At 41.3% G+C, this 11188-nt stretch overlaps 2 protein-coding genes across 2 annotated transcripts; one reads left to right on the forward strand and one right to left on the reverse strand.

Moving 5' to 3' along the window:
- Positions 1-1349: 1349 nt before the first annotated feature.
- LOC101298524 lies at positions 1350-2914 on the forward strand. The gene has a single exon (XM_004302466.1). It carries the CDS (start codon positions 1578-1580, stop codon positions 2652-2654), a length of 1077 nt encoding a protein of 358 aa, XP_004302514.1. The 5' UTR covers positions 1350-1577; the 3' UTR covers positions 2655-2914.
- Positions 2915-3453: 539 nt separating this feature from the next.
- Positions 3454-7548, reverse strand: LOC101298806 (putative zinc transporter At3g08650-like). The gene is made up of 6 exons (XM_004302467.1): positions 7434-7548; positions 6356-7000; positions 5585-5869; positions 5106-5234; positions 4823-4920; positions 3454-4708 (listed from the first exon to the last, which is right to left on the reverse strand). Exons 2-6 carry the CDS (start codon positions 6818-6820, stop codon positions 3895-3897), a joined length of 1791 nt encoding a protein of 596 aa, XP_004302515.1. The 5' UTR covers positions 6821-7000; positions 7434-7548; the 3' UTR covers positions 3454-3894.
- Positions 7549-11188: the final 3640 nt, after the last annotated feature.

The raw sequence follows: 11188 nt of genomic DNA on the forward strand, positions 1-11188 counted from the left end.
GGGGGGGGGGGAGGGGAGAAAACGGGAGAGAAGAGAGGGAAATGGGTTGGGCCTCTCCAACCGGTCTAACTCCCCATTATACCCAACTCCCACAAAAATAAAACACCCCGAAAAAATAATACATGAATAAAAATTACCTTTTACTAGCTAAAATTTACCATATTTTACCGTCGTAGTATTTTCCTCCTACGAATAATCCTCCGCACATAATCGTCCCCGAAACCCCTCTAGGGACCACTTAAACTATTAACTCAATGATCGAGACGGTTAAATTCTTATTATAATCACGCTAGTAAATAAGGTAAAAATATAAGGGTCGGGATGTGACACTAACATTGTCACTAAATCAACATCAGAGAACGTTGTGAATTTATATGCACATCAAAGGTATCCGAAATGTGATGTATTTAGAGAGCTGATGTTGAAAGAACCAAAGCGACTTGGGAACCAAAGCGACTTGTGAACCAAAGCGACTTGGGAAAGGCATCCAACTGATGTAGATACAACTCATACAAGGCTTAGTAGGTAGCTAGAAATGTAGAAAAATGGTGTGAAAAAGATAAAAACCGATCAAAGTTCAATCCATTCGAATGTAAACTCACATAGATGGATCAATGGTTGCTGCCCTGGATCGCAGAATTGCACAAGTAAAGCTGATGCTGAAAGGACTATATACTCATGTTGCGGAGTTTGCTGGGAATTAAATGGGTGCGTCCTTGTTTACAATGATGATGTTCTTGTTGTGGCTTTTATGGTATGATTGAAATGAATGCTTTGCCTAACCCTAGCATTACCTTGATAGTGCTATCATTGCCAATGGTAGCCCATTGCCAATGGTAGCCCGTATCATCATGTCTATTTCACCCAAAAAGTTGGTATGCTGACTATTCTCCCAATGAGGCACTAGGTTATGATTTCTCAAGGCCATCATAAAGGGGTAAATCTCTATCAAAATGACTCTCGAGCATAAGTTACCCGTAAGCTTTTGTAGCGTTAATAACATAAAATAATAAAATTTACAACATTTTCAATCAAACACGTTGTTTTATAGTGTTTCAGAGTATTAAAACTGAACAACAAAAAATTGTTAAATTATTTCATTACGTGACTCACTGTTAATAATAATTTATCTAACGACTCACCCGTCTAATGCTTTGGAGAGATAACATCACAATTACTTTTCCGCGCCGTTTTTGGTAAACTCTAACTAGAAATGGGTTAGTGACCTCATTCACTGTAGGGCATTGACCAAGTAAATAAGCAGTCTGATGCAATTTCTTTTCTGGCCCAAAGATTCCAACAACCTACTTCCACAAATTCCGTCCAAGTTCAAAAACCACGTGTCACTCACACAAACCCATTGCATCCTAATGCAATCCCACACCCGCCGGTAACAATAAAATTCCCCCTCACCATTTCTAGGTTTTCCGATCTTTTCTGACACTAGACGACACTGAAGGCCGGCCTCCTTCAATATTCCTCTTCTGGGTTTTTGAACACCACCTTCGCTCTTTTCCTCTCCCAATTCTCATTTCTAGGGTTTCCCTCTAAAACCCATCAAATTCAGATCAAACCCAATGGCCGCCGCCGCCCAGCTCCGCTGTTCCACTCTCCCCAAACCCCACTCCTCTCTTTCCGACCACCGCCGCAACCCCACCACCAACCTCAATTCCTCAATCTCCTTCCCCTATTCCAAAACCCTAAATCATAAAGCTCTCTCTTTTGGCCCGAAGCCGAATCGGGACGGAAGGCCCGATCTTTCGTTTTCCGGCGGGAATGGTGCCGACCGAGGCGGCGCCGGCGGTGGAGGCGGAGGAGGTAGCGGCGATTGGAGCCGAGGTGATGAGAATGAAGAATCGAAACCCTCGAAATCTTTGTTTGAGGGTTTTGGGCTTTTGGGGATGTTTCTGAATGGGTGGAGATCGAGAGTCGCCGCCGATCCTCAGTTTCCGTTCAAGGTTTTGATGGAGGAGGTCGTCGGAGTGAGCTCCTGCGTCCTCGGCGACATGGCTTCCCGACCCAATTTCGGCCTCAACGAGCTCGATTTCGTCTTCTCTACTCTCGTTGTCGGCTGCATTCTAAACTTCACTCTCATGTATCTGCTGGCGCCGAGCTTGTCCGCCACCGCCGCCACTCTGCCGTCGATCTTCGCCAGCTGCCCGGCGAGCCATATGTTCGAGCCGGGCTCTTTCGGGCTGATGAGTCGTTTAGGGACGTTTGTCTACAAAGGAGCTGTCTTTGCAGGAGTTGGATTCGCTGCCGGGCTGGCCGGGACTGCGCTGTCGAATGGGCTGATCAAGCTGAGGAAGAAGATGGATCCCGAGTTTGAGACTCCCAACAAGCCTCCACCGACATTGTTGAATGCGGTTACTTGGGCAATTCACATGGGTGTGAGCAGCAATTTGAGGTACCAGACGCTGAATGGGGTGGAGTATGTGTTGGGGAAGGGGCTGCCACCGCTGGCATTTAAGTCTTCGGTGATTGTTCTGAGGTGCTTGAACAATGTGCTTGGTGGGATGACATTTGTGCTTCTGGCGAGGTTGACAGGATCGCAGAGTGCTGCTGAGAAGCTGGAGATTGGATCGGCTGCAGAGAAGGAGAAACTGCTGGAGGAGAGTGTGGATTTGCAGGGCAATCAGTCGACTTACAAGTGATGACTTTTGTGGCTTTTGTTTATAAACTTGGGCTTGATATCTAGTTTTGTAGTGAAAATAAAATTCTAGGTTTGATGAATTTTAGGTCTTCTTCAAAGTTCATCAGGAAATGCTGGTTCTACAATGTGTCCTCTACTTACAATAGTTATATTAGCAATGCTTGTTTTCTCTTGCGTTCTCCGGGTTGAGTTTTTCGGGTTTGCTATACTTGTGTCCATTCTATTTTTCTCAGGCTCTCAGCTCACTTGAGAGTTGAGACAAAATGCTTGCATGAAACTTAAGCTTGAAGCCTTTGATGCCTTTGAATGTGGATTCAATTATTTTCAGGTTCCCAACTGTGGTCTTGTTAAAGCAACCTGACAATTATGCATCACCTAATTATTGGCCTGAACTACTTAGAGACGTAGCAACGCCTATCGGCCCCCTTCCATTAGATTTGCTTGCCTGATAAGTTTGTCCTTTCCCACTGTGAAAAGGAAAAAGACAAAGGTTTGAACAAGAAATGGAGTTAACAGAAGATTTTGATCAAATGGGCAATGTGGTAGTTCTTTCATACACATTGTGACAAAGGTATAACCCAGCTAATAGATAAAGAAACAAGCCAAAACCAAACGAGAAAGAACAGCGAGAAAAATGAAGGTTATTGCGAAATAGTTGGGAAGTCAAGGTCAGAGAAAATTGCTCCATGTTCTATGAAGAAAATATCAAGACGAATGGCATCTTTCCAATTACTTTTCATTGGTGCAATGAAAAATAGGCAAGAACATAAGAATAAAGATCATGTTTTTCAAGTGAATTTGGAGTCAATTTCAATCACATATCCTCCTGACATGAGATTCCAAAGGAATAGATATCAGATTCCTTTTGCTTCCATATAAAAGCTGTCTGAATCAAACTGCCTAAAGTTGAATTTGGTGTCAGAAGGGATATAAACCCAGTTCCTCATTTCTCATATGTAAGATAAATGAGCATAATATAACATTATTTTCTATTGTGTGTACAACAGTCAGCAGACAAGCTCAGCAGACAAGCTCTGCTCTCTATGCGAAACATGATATATGCTCCTAATCAAACCTTCCCGTCAACCACTACCAACTGCAACATATCTTCTGAAAATTAGTAACGGTAGGCTTTCCCGAGCAGAGATGACAAACCTTATGCAGAGCATTGCCGTGTTTAACTCATCAGTGCACGAGTGAACTTAAGCAATTACATTGTGTGAGCTGCAGCACTAGCAACACTATCTGACGGCTTCTGGTGCAGAATTGCAATAAGGTGTGTGCAAGCAAACCAACTTGGTGCAAGTCAAACACAAAGTTGCAAGCACCACACCCATCAGAAGCCCACAAGTGCTTTTTCGCACATCCAATCTCCCTGCTCTTCTTAGTACACTTCCAAAACTTGGGAGTAGTCCCCCACAAGCAAACACCATGACATGATCTAAACCGCTATAGTCAATTCCTGCAAGTATTGCTCCAATTGCAGATATTGGACCCATAAATCCAATTAGAGCAGCTGCTGCAAGAGACCCCTGCCAGTTATCTGTAGCCCCGAAGATGCAACTAGCCACAGCTGCACCCCGAGGGAGTCCATGGAGGGAGACAGGAAGAACCATATGCCGACCAAGTCCATAGGCTTTTGGAGCAGCAACCCCCAGAGCAAGCCCTTCAGCCAAAGCATGAAGAGCAACAGCTCCACATGACAAGAATGACTGGAGGGTGTGAACACTCACCGGAAAACCAGTTACTGTGGGCAAATTATGAACTGAAGTTTTTTTGCGACCTGCAAGCTTCAGAATACTAGAGCTCAAAGTATGGACAGTTGCAGCTCCCAAGGCAAGCAGCAACACCAGAGGAATAAATCCCATCTTTGAAGAGAAAAGTAGCTGTGATGGTCGCCAGGCACCAAGGACAAAGGCAATGCCAGATGCTACACCCATGAGAAGAGCATGCTGGAAACGGAAAGCAAGTGCAAATGCCACAAGGACCATGCCACCAAGCAATGGCCCAAGACCAAAAAGCAATGAAACAAAGAAGCCGGAAGCATCCTCTGAGCTGCAACACATAATTTGCCGATAAGAACATCCAAATACATTTTGGTAATCTGATTTTTCAAAATAAACATTAATCATAGGACTTGCAATCTTCTCAGACTTAAAATAAACTCACTTGTAGTCATGGCTGAAACTCTGAAAAACAGTGCTAAGTGCTTCCATGAATGCAACAGAGAGAGTAGCAGCAGATGCAACTTGTGATGGAGAGGCTTCCTACAACAAGGGAAGATAAACTAAATGAGTTGTAAAGGGAAAACATAACACGTGAGTGTTTGCTTTACTGAAATTCTTCAGGTTGCAACTGATATATGCAGTTCAATTGAATCAAAAATGCTGTAAAACCTACTGCAAAAAGACAGCAGTAACCAAGATGAACCAAGTCCCATGATGTATGTTACCTTAAATGCATCAGGAAGCACCTCTGCAACAACCATCCAAATCATACATCCAGCAGCAAAGCCCGTACAGAAAGGAAGGAACTTACTAAACGCATCAGCACACATGAATGAAGGAACTGCTACAAGGGGCTGCAAGAACAACATAAGTCAAAGAAGTTCATACAGAAAGTTCATACATAAGCTGAAGTCCTCGAATGTTGTACACTTGACAGGAGTGAAATCCCATCCCCTTGTGGTCTATACCAATATCCCTCCAATGAACCAAGACGGGGCTTTATTGATTGGACATAGTGAATCAGATGCCCAAACACTATGTAACCATCAGAACCCATTTCATTCATTTAAGTCTAATGATATTCATGCACCCTGAGCTCAAACCTTGGACTGTACAGTTTAACTATTTTACAGCTTATTCAATTCTCCTAGACATGGATGAATATCCAAAAAATTCATGAAAATTTTATATCCTATCAAATTACCTGTGGTAATGACGTAATTACACTCCATAACATGGCATTCTGTGGAGAAACACCCCTTGATGCGAGCACCATACTCACTGCTAATCCTTCTGGTATGTTGTGAACAGCAATAGCCAAAGTTACCAAAAGTCCCTGAGAGAAACCCTTTGAACCAGCAAAGGAAACCCCAACACCAGAGCCTTCTCCAAATGAATGAAGAGTCATTATTCCAATCACAAGAACTACTTTAGTTGCATCTGCACCTTTAATGTCCAACATACTAACTTCTCCATATTGTTCCAGACACTGAAACCAGATGTAATGGTGTAAGCCATAATGGGATCTTTATATATACTGGCATCATGTACAAGTGAATACCAGAACTAGCACAGCTACAAACCAGCAGATGTATTTACAAGGGCAGCATTTTGTTAGTTCACAAACTTATAGCACTTGTACTTGAAAGCTTGAATAACATCTTATCAATTTCAACCATTACGTCCTCTCATAAAGATATCAATAATTGATGAAACGAAATGCCAATGGACTTGTCTGGAATTAGATATTGATATATCACAGCTTCACCTGTAAAGCCTATATTCTATATATAACTAAACTATACTACTGGTTATGACGCATATACAAACTAAATACTTAACAAATCTATGTGCAAGATGATATGGTGACGTGGTTTCATAAAAAGCAAGAATCAAAATCACAAATGGGACGCACAAACTGAATACTGAAAACATGGCAGATATGTAAATAGAGAAGATAAGGAAAAGTTGTTACCTTCTTGCAGAGCAAAATAAATATTCCTCCAGCTAAAAGCCCAAAGACCACCCAATTCCCTGCGCCATGACCTTGCCCTTCCTGTATAAGATCAAAGCTTGCAGCCAACATCACACCAGCTGCCATTCCATTGCACAGTCCAGCCCACTGTGGATCAAGCTCCACAAAGAAGAATGGAACTGCACCTAAACCAGTGGCAGCAGCCATTGCCAGCGTAAATAATGCAACAGTGGAGATTGAAACTTTGCTGTTCCCGTTCTTTGTCTCACCTGCCCCATTATTTATATCCTCTAAACTAATAGTATTCTCATTACCAGTGCCATCAATAACATTAGTTCTCACATTCTTGTGTGGAGCAGAAATCAACTTCCTTGAAACCTCTTCTTCAGACTTGGCTGTAGCATACCCAAACAGAACCACGCAGAGCAGTGAGAACAATACAACCTTTCTGAACAAAGAATTCATTTTCACACGTAATATATCACCAGCAAAAGATCACAACTTCAGCTTCATAGTATTGAGAGGTGCAACACTATATTCTTCTCTTCGATGCTATCAGAGATGCTGCGCTCTTATCAAACCATCCAAGGCCACTTCTCTGGTACGAAGCCACCCTTCGTGGTTTGATGTGCCCTGATGTCAACCCTGCCAATCAACTTTCAAAGTTTTAATAGGTACTACCACATCAATAGTATAATAACACTTCCTCATTCCCCCACGGCAATGTATATCGTAAAACTCGGGCTTTTCATACAAAACGATCAAGACATTATCATAAAATGTGCTGTACAGTATCCAATTTACAATCGAAATTCCAAAACTATGTTAACAATTAAAGTAATTAAACTAGCCTTATCTCAATGCCCCAATTTGGGACTGAAACGATAAACCAAGCTATACCCTTTACCGTAATTAAACCAAATTTCCTCTCTTCAAACGAAAAACCAATCAAGCATAAAACTTTCAATCAGCAAATCACAAACAAGAACCCTAATTTGACTCAAAATCCTAGGATCGATGATTGAGATCAATAATTCGTAAATAGAAACGAGATGAAGGAAATGAGAATCAGAATTACCGAAAGAAGAAGATAGATAGCACCGAGATTGACTTAATGTCAGTCAAAAGCAATTCCAATGGAGAAAAAGAGAAGGTTGGTTCTTCCGGGAATAATGAAAAACTGGAGTCGCCGCAGATAAAACGTTGGATTAAAACATAAAATTGGCGTTGGCTTAAAGTCGGGGTCTTTTGGACTTTGCTGCAATTTTCTTAACAAATTTTTAATTTCGTTTGATACTGTCAGAGTCAGCACGTTGTTTTTGGACCAAACCGGTTACTGGAAAAAGAAAGTGGAAACGTGAAGTTGAGGGCATGGCTTTCCATTTTGGTAATAGATGACACATCCATAAATAGTTCCCCGTTACAAACGGTTGACACAAGACAATATTGATGAAGGTGCTAAGAGGCCTAAGACTTGCTGCTAGCTCGGAGCTTCCCTCTCTTCTGAGTTCGCAAAGGAGAGGCAGTAGAGCAAAAATATTAACAAAGGACTGAATTAGACATAGTAATGATGAGATAGTGGATTTTACACGTCGGTTAACATTCGGTGTTGTTATCTTGTTTATCTTTCTTAATCGTAACTATTGGCGTCACGATTCAACTAAGATGTTAGATGTAAGTAACTCATAATACTTGAGGTTAATTGCAATTTTGTATTGCTTCCTATGTTACCAATGCACAGTCGATCGTTGATTTCATTTTGAATGAGATGTATGACGGAGACAATCAAGCAAATGAAGAAAATCAAAGTATAAACAAGAGTATATTCAATTAAATATTTATATAATATTTACTGGAGTACAAACAAGAGTTGCCTAGGCAATCCACTTCGGTATCCAACTCAAAATGCATTTCTTACTAAGAAACAAGAACATTATTCCAAAAACAACAAAAAAAAGGTAAGAGAATGGAAAAACCCTAAGCGAGTTTTGCCTTGCACCAACCCCTAAATCCTCTCCATGCAATCGATCTTCATGGCTTCCTCTCATCAATCCCTCTCTACCATGAATACCATCACATGATGATTCACATCCATCTTGGACTCCATCTACTCCTCTCCAAAAGCAAACATGTCGCCCACACGCTCCTCCATGGCGTCAGACTACATCTTCTCTTCTATGGAGTCGTCCTCCATCGACGAAGTCACCAAGATATCGGGTGCGAAACGTTGGGATTCTCAGTCTTATTTGCAAACGAAGTCACCAATTGGTTGTGACGCCTCTCAATCCTGATCCATCTTCTTTGGCAAAGACAGAAAAATTCTGCAATGGAATTTGGGTGCCCAAAATCCAGATCCAAGAGCGCCCGAAGCCAAAGCCAAACAAGGAAGAACAGACGCCAAGTTTTGAAGTGATGCCTAAACCTCCTAGCCCTAGCTCGGGCAAAGAGGTTCTCTAAATCTGCTCTCGCTCGATCTATTTTTGATTTCGTTTATCTACGTACATGACCAAAAAAAAAAAGACACTATCTACGTACCCTTCCCCATTAATTATTCACCATTACTGTACGTGCAGACCAAAACGAGATGATTTTACACTCTGAAATTAGCATAATGGTTCATAGATGGTGAACTCCTGAGGGTTTCATCGAGGCGATGAGAATCATGAGATTACTCTACTGGTTAGCTCAAATCCTTGCACACCGGAGGAGCACATTTGTGTACAGGCTAGGTCCCCAAAAAAAGTCGATGAAGAAGTTTATGCATGATTTCTCAGTGTATAATGAGGAACCAGGTCATTGGCGGAGCTAGCCTATTTTCACCTGGCCCTAAGCCCAAGTAAGAATTTTTGGGTAAAAAATATACTTACTTCTCATCTAGAAAAAGAACACAAAAATTGACATAAAGAGGACCTCCTTACTTTAAAAAAATTGGAGGATTTCTATTATTTTACATTAGTAGATGACTTCATTTAACGATTTCAACCATTGATCCTCTAGATTCATAAGCAAGAAACATGTCTACAAAATTTCAACTAATTCCATAATCAGTTGGTCATTCAAATTAACGTAAACAATTGTAAGCCATTAAATAAAATTAAAACGAATATTGTGTTAATCAAGTGATTAAACGTTTTTCATTTTGGCTAATTTTTTATATGATTCATATGTGGGTAAGAGCATCTCCAATGGAGATGTCATAATGCTTGTGTCAATTTCAAATTTGAAGGCTGATGTGGCTCATGTCAATTTTGACAAAAACTCACTCCAACGGAGATGTTAAATGTATGTGTCATTTTATTAATTTTTAGAATATTTTATAACAAACCGATCACTACTCTTCTACTCTTCTAGTAGAAGAAAGAAGAAGAAACCCTTTGTGGAAGAAGAGAGAGAGAGAGAGAGAGGAAAGACAAACAATGATCGATAGAGAAAGGGTGTCAAATATGACAGAAGGATTTGAGAACTATCATCCACGTGGATTTGACCATTGGGTTAGAGGCCTTGTCAGCTGTCATTTCTTGCTGTTGCATTGTCCATCTATCAAAAAAGACATCTCCACTAGAGATGCTCTAAGAACTAGGGAATGAGTGGTTTTGATTGTCAAAATACATGTTAGAACTAAAAACATCTTCACTTTAAAAGTTTAAGGAGGTCATCTCTAGATCCGGATTATATATCGGACCTATCCAGAGCGAAGTTTCTTATTTGACTAACTTTTCGGTCATATTTTCACATCTTCACCCTTCAATTTATTGATACTAATGTATAGATCATTCCAACAAAATTTCATTCAAAGTGATGATCGTTTATGTATCAAATTAGATTAAATCAATGAACAGATCATAAATATGTTTAACTAGAACTGTTTGTGTAAATCACGATTACGAAAACTCAAATGATCATCAAATTAGATGTGCAGAAGTGATCTATGCATTAGGTTTTACAAACTGAACAGTGGAGATATGGAAATATGACCGAAAAGTTAGTCAAATAAGGAACTTCACACTTTCGCTCTGGATAAGAACTTATATATATATATATATTATATATAAAATATATTTAGGACCATTCAGGAGAGGATGTCCGCACCGAAGAAAAAGTGCGGACGCCGACTCAAGGAGGCTCCAGGCGATGTCAATTATGGCAGCTCTGCTTCTGTCCTTGAAGACATCATACATCCCAGACGTCGTCATCATCAAGGTGAAAGCCGAGGTGAGGTAGATCGATGGTCCGGCCGGGAAGTTTACCAAAAAACTTCAAACACCTCATTCTCGACTTCGAACTCGTTGTCGGAGAGTTCACCAGTAAGGAGAAGGACAAGATAGAGGTTTGCTTCAGTGACGTCAAGGTCGGCGATGCTGTCAGCACCGCCTAGAGACGTCCACCTCTGATCCTTTCTATAAATATATATATATATATATATATACATAGTCCGGATGTGAAGCGGACGTCCGCACTCGGCTTAAAGTGCCGACGTCCGTCCGTTCTCCACCCTCCGACGCCGACAACGGCGCGCCTCCACCCCAGAACACTCCAGCAGCGTCCCTGACCACTTTCTCTCCCCGGCGAGTCTGTTCTTTTCCAGTTTTCCGGCAAGATCACCCAAAACTTCAAACAAGATCAATCTCGCCGGAAACTGGAAAAGAACGGACTCACCGGGGAGGAAAAGTGGTCGGGGACGCTGCTGGAGTGTTTTGGGGTGGAGGCGCTCCGTCGTCGGCGCCGGAGGGTGGAGAATGGACAGACATCCGCACTTTAAGCCGAGTGCGGAAGTCCGTTTCTCATCCCTATATATATATATATATATATATATATATATATATATATATATAT

This window comes from Fragaria vesca, linkage group LG6 (genome assembly GCF_000184155.1).
Source record: "Fragaria vesca subsp. vesca linkage group LG6, FraVesHawaii_1.0, whole genome shotgun sequence".
Lineage (NCBI taxonomy): Eukaryota > Viridiplantae > Streptophyta > Magnoliopsida > Rosales > Rosaceae > Fragaria > Fragaria vesca.

Bases quoted from the DNA above. Each gene is read 5' to 3' on its own strand.
- LOC101298524 (XM_004302466.1), top strand. From the start codon at position 1,578: ATGGCCGCCGCCGCCCAGCTCCGCTGTTCCACTCTCCCCAAACCCCAC.
- LOC101298806 (XM_004302467.1), bottom strand. From the start codon at position 6,820: ATGAATTCTTTGTTCAGAAAGGTTGTATTGTTCTCACTGCTCTGCGTG. The intron at 4,921-5,105 runs GTAACATACATC...CCCTTGTTGTAG, and splicing joins TGCTTCCTGATGCATTTAAG to GAAGCCTCTCCATCACAAGT. The intron at 4,709-4,822 runs GTGAGTTTATTT...TATGTGTTGCAG, and splicing joins AGTTTCAGCCATGACTACAA to CTCAGAGGATGCTTCCGGCT.